The sequence below is a fragment of the Microtus pennsylvanicus genome, chromosome 19 (assembly GCF_037038515.1).
Source record: "Microtus pennsylvanicus isolate mMicPen1 chromosome 19, mMicPen1.hap1, whole genome shotgun sequence".
NCBI lineage: Eukaryota > Metazoa > Chordata > Mammalia > Rodentia > Cricetidae > Microtus > Microtus pennsylvanicus.
The window spans coordinates 31323113-31340595 of NC_134597.1; the positions used below are offsets into that span (position 1 = coordinate 31323113).

Genomic DNA, 17483 nt, shown 5'->3' on the forward strand with positions numbered 1-17483 from the left:
CCAGGTCCCCCCTGCTCTCGGGACTGCAGCAAATATGTAACAATGTCTACTTTGCAATGACCACTATTATACTGAGATCCGCCGAGTCCCCCCAAAAACCAACAAGGAGACTGAGTCACATATGTAAAAGCAAAGAGATTTTATGTTCTTACATAAGATTCTCACAAAATAAGACTCTCCATGTGCCCAACACATTGGTGTCTGTGACCAGAGAGACCTGAGCACAATTGGGGTTGGGGTTTTTATAATAGCAGTGGAATTTTTAAGGTCTATATCCCTGACTGACTGACATTTGTCTAGGGGTGTACGTGAAAAGCCATGGGTGTATGCTGGCAGGTGGTGAAAGACCCGGATAAATCCAGACCCCTCTAGCAGGAAAATATAGAGCCAAAGAAAAGAGCCAAAAATCTAGATTAGCCGGGTCAGTGACTCTGATTTAGGAACTAGCTGAAGATAAAGTTAGATTATAATCTTGAGAAACAGGGAGATACCCCCTTGTGATTATCACTGGTATTTTCGGGATCTTAAATGTTCACTGGTATTTTCAGAATTTTTTTTTTGTTTTTCTTTTTCGAGACAGGGTTTCTCTGTGGTTTTGGAGCCTGTCCTGGAACTAGCTCTTGTAGACCAGGCTGGTCTCGAACTCACAGAGATCTGCCTGCCTCTGCCTCCCGAGTGCTGGGATTAAAGGCGTGCACCACCACTGCCCGGTCAGAATTTTCCAATGACGCCCTCCCTACCCCCTTTGGATTACTGGGTTGTGGTTTCTTCCCTTAAATACCCCTTCTCCCAGCCACTCGGGGTCCAACTCTTCCCATGAGTGGGATATGAGTCTTGGCCCCAGCGCTGGTCCCTGTCAATAAACCTTGTGTGATTGCAGCAAAGACAGTCTCTTGTGAGTTCCTGAGGGAGTGGTGTTATCCCGAGACTTGAGCGAGAGTCTCCCTACACCGAAAGGGGGGGGGGATCTTTCAGTGGTCCTATCTACAATTGTTGGAATGTTAGGAATTTCCTTTGGCTGGTCCTTTCCTAGGTGGAAAGTAGGTGGTCTCAGTTTGTGGTCTTTCTTAGAACCAGGTATTGCCTTAGGGTAAACTGAGGCTCAGGCCTACCTTCCTGTTGGTCTAAAGAGCCTGTCCTGGAAGGTGTAAGAAGCTGCCCTGGGTTCTACAACAACCTCCTGTTCTGCTTCTATGACCCTGACTGTTTTGCCTGCCAAATACCATTTGGAAATTCCCTACCCTTAAGCTATAAAAACCTGATCTTTCAAGAGTCCAAGGCTGTCCTCTTGAATCATGCCTTAAGGAGAGGCAGCTTGTGTATATGAATAAAAAAGCTTGCTTTAATTGCTTGCTTTGATACTTTTGGCCATTATGGTTTGTGTCAATGGCCTTTATTCTCAAATCTTTGTGATTAACAGCACATAAGTTATTTTAGTCATGTGTTTACAAGTTTGTCTCCTACTGTATTCTTCAAGCTTTTTAGAGAAGGGATTTCTCTGTGTAGACCAGGCTGGCCTTGCATTCAGAGATCCATTAGCCTCTTCCTCTAAAGCTTTTGACTGAACACATAATTTCTATTATCTTTATTTAAAAGCCCATTAAGGGAAAGCATTGCCTACAAGGCGAAAAAAACAAAGGAATTTACCTCTGGCTGAAGGCAAGTCATTGTCTTCATCTTTATCATTAATCCGATGGGGCCTGACAATCAAGGCTAAGGACCCCCCCCCCCCAAGACTGGTTCACTTTAATCCTTGCTGAAGAGATAGGAGGAATAATCCACTCTTTAATGAGATAACGTACTTCCCTTTGCAAAATTCCTGGGCCCTAGTGCAGTAGTTCCAGATTCCCCATGAGATTCTCCAGGAGTTCTGACGCAGAAGTGTTCATCTTTCCCCTTTTCTCCTCCGTTTTTCTTTTGGATGTTGGCCTAATACAAGTTCTCTGGTACTCTGGACTTCCTTACTCATCCTCTAGAGTTCCCCTCCTGGCTTGTAACCATGTGGCTGACCTCTAGGTCGGTTTAACAAAAAACGGCATGGCTTTTTCTCTTCCATCTCTCCATCTTCCTCTGGGCAGCTGGGAAGATTTATAGCTTGCCTGCATTGGTTTTTTTTTTTCTTTTAAACTCTAATAAAAATTTCCTCCAGCTTCCTTTTGAGGCTCTTCTTAAATTCTTTCATTAATGAGACTAAGAATCTCAAGAGGGGACTCTGATTTCCCTAGTAACAGGTGGCAACTCCCATGGGACTCTTCAGAATTTCCGGTAACAAGCGTGGGAGAGTGAAGACATGAAATATAATACTGAAACTCTAAAACTAGAATTGAGCTCTTCCCCCCACTTTGAGACAGGTTTTTTTTTTCCTTTTTTTTTTTTTTTTTTTGGTTTTTCGAGACAAGGTTTCTCTGTAGCTTTGGAGCCTGTCCTGGAACTAGCTCTTGTAGACCAGGCTGGCCTCGAACTCACAGAGATCCGCCTGCCTCTGCCTCCCGAGTGCTGGGATTAAAGGCGTGCGCCACCATCGCCCGGCTTTTTGTTTTGTTTTTTTTTCTTTTCTTTTCTTTTTCGAGACAGGGTTTCTCTGTGGTTTTGGAGCCTGTCCTGGAACTAGCTCTTGTAGACCAGGCTGGTCTTGAACTCACAGAGATCAGCCTGCCTCTGCCTCCCGAGTGCTGGGTTTAAAGGCGTGCACCACCACCGTCCTGCTCGAGTCAGGGTTTTACACTGACTATAACCTAGGATGATCTTGAATTTGTAGTAATTCCTCTGCCTCAGCCTCTGAGTATTAGGAGAATAGGTGTGTGTCACCACATCGGGGTTTTTATGTAATAGTTCAATATTCACTTAGTTAAGACATTTGTAATTCTTTTATTCAATCCTTGAATTAACTGCTTTTATTAATTTAAGAAGCAACATTAATTTCACCTTTTTCCATCGGGGTAGTTTTTTTAAAAATTCCGACGTTTTTGCAATTTCTCTCCCTATACTTCAATCTCATTCATTCATCAAAGAGACGAATTCAGGGCCACAAAAAATTCAAGCTGCCTGCACGCTCCCCTTTCACACAATGTCTGTGTGCTTGGCTTGCACAACGTGTTTTGGTTCTTTTCTCATTTGCACGTTATTTACTACTCCTTCCTCCCATGACCCTCCCACGATCTACTCTCCTCTCAGGGTTCCCGTCTGGAGTAGTAAGAGCAGTTTTCCAAGCAGTTTCTTAATTAACCAGGCTGGGAGACAAGGTGGAGAGCCCCGCCCCTTAGGCGGGGCCACAGCTGCGGGCCGAACCAGGCGCCTGCTCCGGCTCCTTAACAAACGATCCCTTTACTATCTTCAGAGCAGAGACACACACAGCGAGCCAATCAGCGGCCGCGGCCCTCGGCGTCCGGAGCGGGGCTGGCCCCGCCCACTCCCAGCCTCCCGCGGGGGCCGTCCGAGCCTCGCGGGCTCCCACAGGCCCCGCCCCCCGGGCAGGCGCGGCGGCCATTGGCTGGCGCGCCGCTGGCTGTCGCCGCGGTTGCTGGGAGAGGGAGGTGGGGGCGGGGCCCGCGGTGGTCCAAGGGGCCCGAGAGAAAGGCTGCTGGGCGCGGGAGGGCGCGCTGGGCGGCTTCGAGCGTCTCGGCGGCGGTTTGCCTGCCGGCCCGCGCGGCGGCGTCGCGGTGCGGGAACCGGTCCCCGTTGACAGCTCCGCGCCTTCCGGCCGCGCCACTCGGGTGGCGGCTTCCTCCCTGCGCTCCCTCCGCGAGTCCGCGCGGCCTCTCTTGAGGAGGAGAAGCGGGGAGGCGGCGGAGGTCGTCGGGGGCGGCGGGCGGTGAGCGCGCTCCCGCTTCCCCGGCGGCGGCCGCAGGACAATGGAGGTGGCTGTGGAGAAGGCGGCGGCGGCGGCGGCTCCGACCGGGGGCCCCGCAGCGGCGGCACCGAGCGGGGAGAACGAGGCCGAGAGCCGGCAGGGCCCGGACTCCGAGAACGGCGGCGAGGCAGCCCGGCTCAACCTGTTGGACACTTGCGCCGTGTGCCACCAGAACATCCAGAGCCGAGCGCCCAAGCTGCTGCCCTGCCTGCACTCGTTCTGCCAGCGCTGCCTGCCCGCGCCCCAGCGCTACCTCATGCTGACGGCGCCCGCGCTGGGCTCGGCAGAGACCCCACCACCCGCGCCCGTCCCCGCCCCCGCCCCGGGCTCCCCGGCCGGTGGTCCTTCGCCATTCGCTACCCAAGGTGAGAGAGGCCCGCGAGGTGGCGGGCGCGACCCGCTGTCACGCGACTGGGGAGGAGAGAAGAGGGCCCCCGGCTGGCCGAGCGACTTGGCGGTCCCTCACTTTTGAGGCGCTCTGACGACTGCGGCGAGTTTGCAGCTCCCCGCTGCCTCTGCGAAGCTTTGTCCGGGTGCCTATGATCAGGATCAGCTTGTGTCCACCCGGGTTCTGCGAGCACCGGGAGAGGAGGGGGAGGGACGGATGGAGATGAAGTGATGGAGAGTTTCTTTGATGATTGATTGCAGATTGGTGGCCGTTTCGAATCTTGTGCGTTCCGGGCTCCTTTACCTTAATGAGTTCCCTCTCCTCTAGCCCCTCCGTTGGGGGACAAAGGAACCGGGAGAAGGAGTTTTGTTGTCTGCCGCTTTCGGAGATCTTATTTTGAGCGACACTATAAAGGACAGAAAGTAAATAGACTTCCAAAGTGTTTTGTACGCTGTAGTTGGAAGTTACTTTCTCTTTTGTGGTGTTAATGAGTAATTAGTTTTTGACAGGTAGTTCCCATTGCTTATGTTAACAGGTTTAAAGCATTTAAAGAACAATGTTTTTATTTGTGAGAACGCTTGAAGCTTTTAACTTTTAATACTGCAAATATTTGGGCAGATTGATGTCTTCTAGAAATACGAAGTAACGGGAAAAAAGAAATCTGTTTCTGTTCGTAGATTTTTGTTTGCTGGTGTGTGTGTGTGTGTGTGTGTGTTTTGTTTGGCTTTTGTAGCAGCCCAGACTTGTTCACAACTAGCTGTCTTCCCGCCTCAGCCTCTACAGAGTGAGGAGGAGCATGAGGGGCACAGGCATGAGCCATCACACCTAATGGCTAGTCACTTTTAACATCTGCTTGGGAATAACTGCTTTGAGTTAATAAGTTAAATAATTACACTAGGTCAGGATGCAATTGCGGGCTTGGATTGTTGTCTCAGACTCACTTAGATCTTAGAACAGTCTTTAGTTATAGGAAACTATTTTCCATGGCTCTCTATTGTTATGCGGAGCCCACCAAAGACCACTCAGACATAATCTATAGGCAATTGAAGGCTTTTATATCAGTTAACTGGAACTACACCTAGGTATTCAAGGTGCAAATGTAACCTATGTTCTCAACCTGTGAGTTAAGATCCTCCGCCCTTACTACCCTTTCATAGGGGTCGCATTATAATTCATAACAGTAGCAAACTTAGACTTATGGAGTAGCTACAAAAGCATTTTGTGGTCGGGGGGTTCCCACAACATGGTGAACGGTATTAAAGAGTTACAGCATTAGGAAGGTTGAGAACCACTGCTTTATAGCACAAAGCTTTTTTTTTTCTCTCCCTCTCGAGACAGGATTTCTCTGTGTTGCTTTGGAGCCTCTGACTCAGAAATCTGCCTGCCTCAGTCTCCCAAGTGTTGGGCTTAAAGACTGCCCAGCTGAGCAAGCAGCTTTTAAAGGCAAAAACCACATCATGTTACCTTGCCTGGCAGTTGAGGGGCGTGGGGGGTCGTACAAACAAGTAGGTTCACAGAAGCTGAGATAAGCAGTTTGCTGGAGGAGGAGCTTTGCACAAGCAGACAGTTTAACAGAAGCCAACATAAATTAGCTGGGCATCTTGACATCAGGTTCTTAGAAGAGTTTGGTAATTTTCCACAAGATTCTTCAAAAGGAGGCCAAACTCTAGTAAGCCCCAAATGGCCTGAGCAATAATACAAGATTTAGAGGAACCTCTGCACTATCTTGCTCTGTCACCTTCCCTGGTTGGTTCTGTGGGCATGAGTTGAAACAGTGATTGACCTATTCTGCCCGGGCATGACTGGTTTAAGAGCCAGTAGCTTAACAGTTTATTCTCTAATATATTGGCCATGAAGTTGAGGATGCAGGGTCCCACAGTTCGCTGAATCAGAATAAGAATCAACAGGCTAATGCGGGTGGTCATAATGTAGGGTGGTCATCCTTGGGGACCAGGGGACCAGGTAAACAAGGAACTGATAACAATTATCTGATCTGTGTCTCCCTTCTTTAAGGTTTTCCCTGACCACGGCAAGGTTTTCCTAATTATCCCTGATTGGTTGGCACAGAAACTGCAAGTTTCTCCCAAAACTTTGCCATATTTCATAAAAAAGGTGGATCTAGCCTCCTTCAATTCTGTAGGACTACCTCTGCAGGGGAGGCAACTTGGCTGTCTAGCCTAGAAATCGATTTCTTCAAATGATGTAAGTCTGAGAGTATCTGGGAACTGAGTTCCCTAAAGTTTTGATTCCTGACAATCAAGGCTAAGGTGCCTATGGCAGCTGCACTGGCTGTTCCTGTCCCTACTAGAATTGGAACCTGTTTAACCTTTAACATTGAGACAAGGCCAGGTTGAACTTTCCTCTCATGTATTTGCCATGCGCGCCATATTTGTCATGTGCGCCATACTCGTCATGCATGCCATACCCGTCACGTGTGCCACATTTGTCACACGCTTAATATTGGTCACGTGTGTCATATTTGTCATGTGTGCCACACTCGTCATGCATGTCATATCCGTCACGTGTGTCATATTTGCCATGCGCACCACATTTGCCATGCACGTCATATTCGTCATGCGTGCCACATCTGTCACACGTTTAATATTGGTCACACGTGTCATATTTGTCACACGGTTAATGTTGGGCACGCGTGTCATTTGTCACACGTTTAATGTTGGTCACACATGTCATTTGTCATGCGTGCCACATTTGTCACGCGTGTCGTGCTTGTCACACGTTTAATATTGGCCGCGCGCACCACATTTGTCATGTGTGTCACACATGTCATATTTGTCAGGCGTGCCATATATGTCATGCGTGTCATTGGTCACGCGTGTCATATTGGTCGCGCGCGCCATATTGGCCACGCATGTCATGTTTGTCGTGCGTGTCATGTGTGTCATATTGGCCGCGCGCGTCATATTTGCCATGCGTGCCATATTGGTCATGCGTGTCTTATTTGTCATGTTTGTCACGCGTGTCATGTTTGTCACGCGTGTCGTATCGGTCGCACGTGTCGTATTGGTCATGCTTGTTGCACTTGTCGTATTTGTCGCGCGTGCCGTATTTGTCACACGTGTCATATTAGTCAGGCGTGCCATATTTGTCATGTATGTCATATTAGTCCCGCGTGTCATATTAGTCCCGCGTGTCATATTAGTCCCGCGTGTCATATTAGTCCCGCGTGTCATATTAGTCCCGCGTGACGTGCCATGTTTGTCAGGCACGTGTGTCATATTGGTCAGGCGTGCCGTGTTTGCCATGTGCGCCATGTGTGCCGTGTTTGTCATGTGTGTCATATTTGTCATGCGTGTCATTTTCCTCTCATGTACAGGATAACAGACCCGTATATATAGAGTGAGGGGTGTGACTTTTCAAAAAAATATTTATTTATTTATTTATTATGTATACAGTGTTCTGCCTGCATGTACACCTGCAGGCCAGATGAGGGCACCAGACTCCATTACAGATGGTTGTGAGCCACCATGTGGTTGCTGGGAATTGAACTCAGGACCTCTGGAAGAGCAGGCAGTGCTCTTAACCTCTGAGCCATCTCTCCAGCCCCCAGGGGTGTGACTTTTCAGTGAGTTAGAGGAGGCACGTTTAGTCGAGCAAGTCAGGTAGGGAGCTTCAGGGGCGTGAAAGAATATGCTGTCTTCTGGGCAAATATTGGTTCATTGGGTGTTTGAGCAAGTCTGTAGTAAGGTGAAGAATCAGCAAGATTATAACTTGAGGACAATATGCAGGTAGACAATATGCAAGGACATTGTCCTTGGCAGGGCAACATTAGTAGGGTATGTATAAAATTTGTAATTCCTGAAGGCCTTTTTTCTAGCTAGTCTTCACAACCTGATAGATTCATATTGTTTTAACCCTGGAAGGGACATGAGAGAGCCTTATCCCTGATTTTTCTGAGTTCCCATGTCTATGTTTGGGGCTGATAGGAATAGTGTATCCTGAGTTAGTAAACTGGTCAGTCTGAGGAGTCTTAAGGAGTCTGAGGTCCAAGTGACAGACAGTCCATCTGTCATTGACCTTACTTAGTGGCTCTTTATTTTTTAGTTTGGAGTGACACCAGCTACTTGTACTGCAGTTGGATTATTTTTTATTATTAATTAATTTATTTACTTATTTTGGTTTTTTGAGACAGGGTTTCTCTGTAGCTTTGGAGCCTGTCCTGGAACTAGTTTTTTTTTTTTTTTTTTTTTTTTTGGAAATAGCTCTTGTAGACCAGGTTGGTCTCGAACTCACAGAGATCCGCCTACCTCTGTCTCCGGGAGTGCTGGGATTAAAGGCGTGCTGGGATTAAAGGAGTGCGCCACCACCGCCTGGCTGGACTGCAGTTGGAGTGGTGAGGATGGCTGGATAGAGTCTCTTCCATACAGTTTCAGTTTCCAGGGTCCTTTATCCAAACCAAGTCTGGTGGGAACTGGTGGGCAGATTCTCTTCACAGTCTGGTCAATGACCTGGCAAGTCCCTGCTAAGCCTACCAGTATTTGAGAAGGGAATGATTAGACATTTCTGTTTGGAGAATAGCTCAGGATTTAGGGAAGATGGGAAGTAGTTCCCCAAACATAATTTCAAAAAGAAGTAATTCCCTTCTAGTAATGCGTACAGTGGGCCCTGAGCAGGGCAAAGGGAGGATCACCAGTTTCCAGGATCAGTTTAGTCGGAGTCTCTTTAAGCGTTTTATTCATTCTTTCTGCCTGACCTGAGCTCTAACCTATATTCACAATACAATTTCCAATTAATACCTTTCTCAGAATTTCAGACTCTTAGCCGGGTGGTGGTGGCGCACGCCTTTAATCCCAGCACTCGGGAGGCAGAGGCAGGCGGATCTCTGTGAGTTCGAGACCAGCCTGGTCTACAAGAGCTAGTTCCAGGACAGGCTCCAAAACCACAGAGAAACCCTGTCTCGAAAAACCACAAAAAAAAAAAAAAAAAAGAATTTCAGACTCTTTGGCAAGGTTATTGCTGGACCCCCAAAGCTAGGGGCAGTTCAACCTAGGATTTATTTTTTGAAGAAGTTTCTTAGTAACTATTGGAGCACTCTCTGTTTGGGTAGGGTGGGCCATCTCGAGAAGGTGTCTACAGACACCAGCAAATATTTATAGCCAAAATAAGTCCAGCTCCAAATGTTCCCCAGACTCATTTCCTCAAGCCTGGATCCTCTGTGGGATCTTCTCCTGTTGTAGTTTGCCTGAGTACAAGTGGCACATCTAAAGTGGTGTATTTAATTAAACTTTAAAATTGGGAACATAATCCCTGGGTCTGAGGAATTCAACAGTTTTCATGACTCCTAGGTGGGTGGCTTGGTGGAGGTCCATAACCCATCACCTTCCCAAACTCATGGGAAGGATGGATCTGCCATTCAGCAACACCTACCCTCCTTTATCCTGTATGGCTAGTTCTTGTTTTCAGAGTCAGTCTCTGCTGGTGTGCATTATGAGTGGTCTCATAAGCTGGGCTCTGGCAGGACATCTAAGACTTGGAGAGGCCCTAATGCTTCTAGGGCTACTTCCTGGGCAGCCAAGTCAGCTGCTCTATTATCTCTGGTTTCTGTGGAATCTCCTTTGTGGTGTCCTTTGCAATGGACAGTGGCTACCCTCTTGGGTAACTAGATAGCTTCTAATAGGGCTAAGATTTCTTCTCTGTTTTTGGTTACTTTTTCTGCTGAAAAAGTTCTCTTTTCCCTGGGCCATGGTGAAAGCATATTGCCTGTCAGTGTGTATGGTGACAGCATAGTCTTTCCCCCAGTAGAATGCTTGGGTCAAAAATAAAAGCTCAGCTTGTTGAGCTGAGGTTCTCCTACTTAAAGATTGTGCCTAGATAGTCTTATCTTGGGTCACTACTGCTACTCCTCCATACCTGATACCATCTTGAAGGAAACTGCTCCCATCTGGTGTCACCAATGGGACATTAGTCAGATCAGGCCTGACAGACTAGATTAAGTTTGTCACAGTCTGTCACTTCAAGACAGTCATGCAGAGGTTCTGTCCAGTCATCATCCCACAGGGGACTGAGTCGAGGGCTGACATGCAGGGTTGAAGCAGGACTTTGTATTGGGTCCCCTCACGCCACTCCAGGCATTAGAGATATCTTTTGGGTTCCCCAAGAGGGCCTCAATAGAATTTGGGGTTGCCAGGAACAGTTCTTGCCCTAAGTAAAGTTAATTTGTCAGCTGCTTTTACCAGCAGGGTGGTGGCAACTATATCTCTTATACATGCTGGTCATCCAGCTGCAACTGGATCAAGTCTCTTGGACAAATAGGCCACGAGTCTTTTCCAGGGTCCCAGAGTTTTCATGAGGTCCCCTTTGGGAATGCCTCCAGCTCCATCCACATCCACAAGTAGAAGGGCTTAGTAAACGTATGGAAGGGCCAGGGACCTTTTTCAAGACTTCAAGAAGGCCCTCTGTTTAGTCTCAGTTCATTTCAAAAGTTTTGTGCCTCTTGTGCTGACATAAAAGGACTTGGTTATCTCAGCAAATCCATTTTCGTAACCTGTAATACCCAATTCCCCTAGGAATTCCTGTACTTGTTTTCTCGATATGGGAGCAAGGATTTGCAGGATGGCTGAAATACATTGTAGGACAGCAAATGCTTTCCTTCCTCTAGGTTGTAGCCTAGTTAGTTATATGACCTGAGGGATACACAGCTGAACCTTCTTGTTGAGACTCTGTACCCTATCTTTGAAAAGTTGACATCTGTTCATCCCTTCAGATCCCTTTGTCTTAGTTAGGATTCCTGTTGCCGTGAAGAGACACTGTACCCTATCTTTGAAAAGTTGACATCTGTTCATCCCTTCAGATCCCTTTGTCTTAGTTAGGATTCCTGTTGCCGTGAAGAGACACTGTACCCTATCTTTGAAAAGTTGACATCTGTTCATCCCTTCAGATCCCTTTGTCTTAGTTAGGATTCCTGTTGCCGTGAAGAGACACTGTACCCTATCTTTGAAAAGTTGACATCTGTTCATCCCTTCAGATCCCTTTGTCTTAGTTAGGATTCCTGTTGCCGTGAAGAGACACTGTACCCTATCTTTGAAAAGTTGACATCTGTTCATCCCTTCAGATCCCTTTGTCTTATTAGGATTTCTGTTGCCGTGAAGAGACACCATCACAGCAACTCTTATAAAAGAAAACATTTAATTGAGGTGGCAGCTTACAGTTCAAAGGCTCAGTTGATTATCATCATGGTGGGGAGCATCAGCAGACATTGTACTGGCTACATCTTGCTCAGAAGGCAACAAGATTCAGACACTGAGCAGTATCTTGAGCATAGGAAACCTCCGCAGTGACACACTTCAGCCAAAAAGGCCACACCTACTCCAACAAAGCCTCACCTTCTAATATTGCCACTCCCTATGGGCCTATGGGGGCCAATTACATTTATACTATCACACCCTCTAATTTCTGCAACTTCCTTCTTATTTGGGAACAACTACATGACAACAGTAATATTAGTGGCTCACCAGTTATCTGGGGCATCTAGGTTTATGGAGGTAAACAACCTCTATGCCTCACAGGGCCTTTCCAGTAACTCAGCAGGCAATTTTGTCATCAGGTTCTTGAGTATCCTGACTTACCTTGGATAAGTTGGTAGGTTTTATGGCTGCCACTTTTAATCCTCACAATGATGTTTGGCAAGAAGCTTCCAGTACCTCCTTACCTTCATTGGTATTAGAGTCCCAACTGAGTCCAGTTGATGGGACGGTTCACAAAGTAGAAGGTTCTCTACTTTGGGAAGTGTCCTGTTACGCCTAAATTATGGACCCCCAAATGAATTCACAGAGCCTGGTTTCCAGTGCAAGTTCCATGAGGGTCTTTAACGTAAAAACTTGAGTTAGAATCACCCCTTTTCAGCACCCCAGCGTAGTATGGCCATGAACCTGGGGAAGAGAGAACTTTTAAAGGGGAAACGCCATAATCAGGGGAGTTCATGTCCTATCATCTTGGGATTGGGTAAGTAGGTCATAGGATAAGGTAGTTTCTGAAACTATTGGTCAGTTTTGGGGCGTAAAACACTAACAGCTATAAATTACTGGCAAGGTATCTTCAAGGACAGGAGGTCTCCTAGGAACATCTGGACCTCCTTAAATTTTATGACTCTGCTCCTTAATTGGTGATTTCTTAGGGTATCCCTTCAATTTCCGCTATTGCAGCATATTTCTAGAGCTGAGATCAGCCCCTCTCCCCTGCTCATTATATAGCCTAAGATGAAACCCCTTCTTTAAAATGGAGTTTGCAAAGTCCATTTTTACAGTACATCTACCCAGCCCCAGAGCCTACTACTTTTCAGCCAGATTTGGGTATCCTTGGCTATAGTCAGGGTAGCCAGGAAGTCCTGGCAATTACCCCAAGTCATCTTGTGTGTATAAAGTCTTCGACAGACTGATGAAGTCCTGTCCTAAAAGGGAGGGTTTTGGGTCTTCTTGATTATATAAATCACTGGTGGAGAAAGGGACCACTTCACTTCCCTCAAGGGGAGAGCAGATAATGGCCTCACAGCCTCAGACAAAGCCTGTCTGGCCTCCCCATAGCCAGAGGCACTCAGTGTGTAAACAGGAGAGAAAGGACCAGATGTAATAGCATCAACCTCCTGGCCTCTCCTCCACAGATAACCATTTTCTGTAGCCCCTTTCACATTTCTCATTGGTCCAGTCAGAACAAAAGGAGGCAGCATATCCATCTCTTCAGATGGACCAGGCATAAATTAGCTGGGGCATCTTGGTCTCAAGTTCCTAGAATTGAGTTTAGTAATTTTCCACTGGGCTTTCTGTCAAGGAGGTCAAATTCTAGTCAAACCTAAAATGGCTTCTGCAAAGTTACTAGATGGAGGAACCTCTGCACTCCCTTACCGTCTCACAGAATACTCAAGTTTATGCTATTGTTATTCATAATAAACTGCCCATTTGTCTGATCCTTGAGTTACTTGCCCTTTCTCGCCATCTGTGAAAGAAACTTGGGCTACTTTATTAGGTTGCAGGTAAGGTGGAATATCTGATCATTCATTGTAACTTGTTTCAAAGAGGCTTATTTACTGGAAAGGTAGTAAAGTATAACATAAATCTTATTCTTCTGTTTGTTTGTTTTTCGAGACAGGGTTTCTCTGTGTAGTCCTGGCTGTATTAGAACTCATTTTATAGACCAGGCTGGCCTTGAACTCATGAGAGAGCCGCCTGCCTCTGCTTCCTGAGTGCTGGAATTAAAGGCATGCACCAACACTATCTGGAAAATCTTATTTCTTGCTTGTTTTTGAGATACGACTCACTATGTAAACCCTGACTGGCCTCTGCCTTCTGAGTGTTGGTTTCAAAGGCATGGCATGCTCTATCAGTCCCAGATAAGTCTTAGTTCTTAAGTTCTATGTGTATGTAATACTTATGCTGGGGAATAAGCCTTGTGAATAAAATCACACATTACCATGAAGCCACCAGTTCTTAATTCTTAGGCACATTTTAAGGTTTCTTTTTGTTCTCCCTCCCCCATGTTCTTCTTAATGTGTGTTTTGCTTGTATGTATGTATGTATAACGTGTGCGTGGTCTACAGAGTGAGTTTCAGGACAGCCAGAATTGTTATCACAGAGAAACCATGTCAGAAACAAACAAGTGAAAAGAAAAGGAAACGTTTAATTAAAAATATGTTTTTATACTAAGGAAAAGACAAAATGAACCCCTATGTAAAGGGGTAAGGTTACTTATTATTTAAAGTAAGTTCTTTCTAGCCCAGGCTGCCCTTGATTGGATCTGTAGTGATTGATCTTCCTGCCCCAGACTCACAACTGCTAGCTAGGATTACAGCTGTGAACCACAATATCTAGCTATTAAAGATTTTGTTAGTTTTAACATTTTGTGTTCTTGCATCTTCCATGACTTACATTTGGAAGTTTTCCCCTCCCATCATGTAGTCTCAGGAGGATTGAGATCCCTCATAACCAGGCTTGGTGCCAAGCACCTTTCCTGCTCAGCCATCCAGTCTCTTTCCCATGTTTATGACTTTTTGTATTGTTTTGTAACCCATTGGATTTAACCAAGGAACATCTTTGTGACCATGGGTTTGTGGGCTCACTAGTAAGTACACAACTGAAGATAACTTTCCATTTCTAGAATTGTCAGTAGTCAATAGTAGCAGAAAGCGTGGGGGTTCCTGGGTTCCTCTCCCATTCGTGGTTGGCTGTTGATAGGTCTAGTCCCGTACCTGTAACTACAGCTGCTGTTAGTTTCTGGCCATGTCTATGCATTTTGCAGGATTTCTGTTTTCTAACTCTTCAATTTTTTCCACCCTTTTTCCTTGGTGTTCTTTAAAGTTTAGAGTGGGTGATAGAAATATCTTGTTTAAGGGCTGAACCGTTGCCCATCATTTATACTTATATTCTTCTGCAGCTCTGAGTCTTTATGCACTATGGTTCACTGCGGTCTTCTTTGATTAAGACTAAGTAGCACTTGTTTCTATAAATAGGATATAAGGAGGCACTTTTACACTATGGCTATTTACTAACCAAGAATAGTAAGTGCTCCATACTCCTTTGGGTTTATGATTTACCCAAGCATGGGTGGTTTTGGTTTTGTTTTAAGATGGAGTCTTACTCTATAAACTTGCCTGGTCTTGAACATACAGAGATCCACCTGCCTTGGCTTCCCAAGTGCTGGGAGTGCATGTGGTATCACACCTAACAAGGATGAATTTTTAGTAGGCTTCCAGTATTAGGAGGCATAGATTCCATCTTAAGGGATATGCTTCAAATCCTAACAGAAGGCAGTTGGTTACCCTTAGAACAGTCATGCCACGATTGCAATTGGGCATTTTTCCAGGCAGATTAATATTGTAGTTTGTAGAGTTCACAGCTCAGTGAGACTCTTAATCTCCCCCCCCCCCCCCCCCACACACAACAGCCTTTAGAGCACTTTCTGGTACTTGAAAGCCTAGCCAAAAAGGGAGGAAGTTTCTAGCTCAATTCCAGCTTGATTTTTCTTATGTCTTGGAACTCAAGTGTGTGGTGTCATCAGTAGTAGTAGAGGTTTTGTTGTTGCTGTGTTGCCTCCCTTTTATTTATTTATGTATTTATATATTTGGAGACAGGGTCTCTACGTAGCTCTGGCTACCCTGGAACTCACAGAGATCCACCTACCTCTGCCTCCCAAATTGCTGGGATTAAAAGCATATACCACCAAAGCTGGCCTAGCATTATTATCTACATCTGGTGTGCAACCTAGAGGAACAGCAAGATCATATATTTGGGGAGGATTTCTATATGAGTGTGTCTCTTTGTGGGTGTGTGTCCAAGAGTACAATGCTTGTAGAGGCTAGAAGAAGGTATTGGATCCTTCAAACTAGAATTACAAATGACAATGATCTGTCCAGTAAGGGTGCTAAGAGTCAAATTATTATCCATTTGGCCCTCTTTGGCAAAAATAGCAGAGCCATCTCAAAAACCCTAGGACTGAGATTTTTATTTAGTGATGATTGCTTCTAGAACCAGCATTGTGTGGCCATGTAGGTTCTCTTCTTTCAAACTCTTCCTTAAAAATAATTTTTTTGCATGGTTTTTTTTTTTTTTTTTGGTTTTTCGAGACAGGGTTTCTCTGTGGTTTTGGAGCCTGTCCTGGAACTAGCTCTTGTAGACCAGGCTGGTCTTGAACTCACAGAGATCCACCTGCCTCTGCCTCCCGAGTGCTGGGATTAAAGGCGTGCGCCACCACCGCCCGGCTTGTTTTTTTTTTTTTTTTTTGTCTTTCATGCTTGATGCTGTTGGAGGCCATAAGAGGATAATTATGCACTCTATGCATACAGTGACCACTGAGGCCAGAAGAAGGTCAAGAACCCCCAGAACTGGTGTTCTAGACCTTAGTGAGTCCTTCATATGCTTGAAATAAGGTTTACTTCATTAACATTATTTTTCTCACGAATTTCTAAGTATAAGTGTCATGAATCAAATAATATCTATTGCCACAATTTTCTGTCCCACCAGCAGCTCCCAGATAAACACACCAAGGCTTATATTAATTATAAATGTTTGACATTATCTCAGGCTAATTATTAACTAGCTCTTACATTAAGTTAACCCATATTCTATATTTATGCTCTGCCACATGGCGGTATCTTTAGCATGGCACATTCATCTCCTGCTACCTCTGCATCTGGCTGGTAACTCCAGACTCTGCTCTTCCTCTTCCCAGCATTCTCAGGATCAGCCTAACTTGATCCTGTTCAGCTACTGACCTGTCACCTTCTTTATTAACCAATAAGAGTGATTCATATTAACAGTGTATAGAAGGATTAATCCACAACATTTCCCCCTTTTTGTCCAATTAAAAAGAAAGGTTTAACTTTTCAACAAAACAATTAAGGAATTACAGTTACAATATCCAGTCTATTTGCATATGGCAAAATTAGAGGAATTATTCTTATTAATCTAGCTTAGTGAGTCTAAAGTTTTATACCTAATTTACTTTTTATTATAACTAAGGAAAATTTATTATAACTAAGTTTTACTATTTAGTATTTAACTCCATCAAAGACCCCAGAAGGATGAAATGTTACCTAATCTTATTATTCTTTATCAATATAACATCAGAAGTCAGATATCAGAGTGAAACTGTGAAAGATCAGAGAAGCAGGGGAGCAGCCACCAGTGACTTCCTAACTCTTCCATTCCTTCCTTCAAAAAGGCTGAGATCTTCTTTCAGCCCTACCTTACTACTTCCTGTTTCCTATCTGCCTACAGTCCTCCAGACTGCTATGGTTAATTTTGGTTGGCTAGTAACTGGCTCCACCCTCTGACTCCAAGCTAGCTTTGTCAGAATACTATCAAAAGCATTCTTAGTTTGGCTCATCTAACCTTGTCCTGTTCAGCTATTGGCCAGTCAGCTTCTTTAGTAACCAATGAGAGTAATATATATTCGCAGTATACAGAAGAATTATTCCACAGCTCAGGCTGGTCTCAGATTCTTTATCTTCTACCTCCCAAGTGCTGACATAAGACTGTGCGACACTTCAGACTCATAGTTTTACTAAGTAAAACATAAAACCACCAACAGTAGGGACTAGAGAGATGGTTCAGTGGTTAAGAGTGCTGGCTACTCTTTTCGTGGGACCTGAGTTCAATTCCCAGGACCCATAAGGCAGTTCATAGAAGTCTTTAACTTTAGCTTCAGGGGATCTCATGACACCTTCTGGCCTCTGCAGACAACTGTGTGCATGTGTACATAAATATATGCAACCAGAACACCCATGCACATAAAATATTT

The 17483-nt window shown here is 45.4% G+C and overlaps 1 protein-coding gene across 6 annotated transcripts in view; it reads left to right on the top strand.

Annotated features, from left to right (window-relative positions):
• The first annotated feature begins 3529 nt into the window (after nucleotides 1-3529).
• The window catches only part of Trim24 (tripartite motif containing 24), a 108935-nt gene continuing 94981 nt past the window's right edge, over nucleotides 3530-17483 (top strand). For 5 of the 6 annotated variants that reach the window (XM_075953964.1, XM_075953966.1, XM_075953967.1 and 2 more), the window contains exon 1: nucleotides 3530-4215. In XM_075953964.1, coding sequence (XP_075810079.1) covers nucleotides 3852-4215 — 364 coding nt within the window. In that variant the 5' untranslated portion in view covers nucleotides 3530-3851. The remainder of the gene's footprint in view (nucleotides 4216-17483) is intronic. The other variant, XM_075953968.1, reaches the window with a different exon arrangement.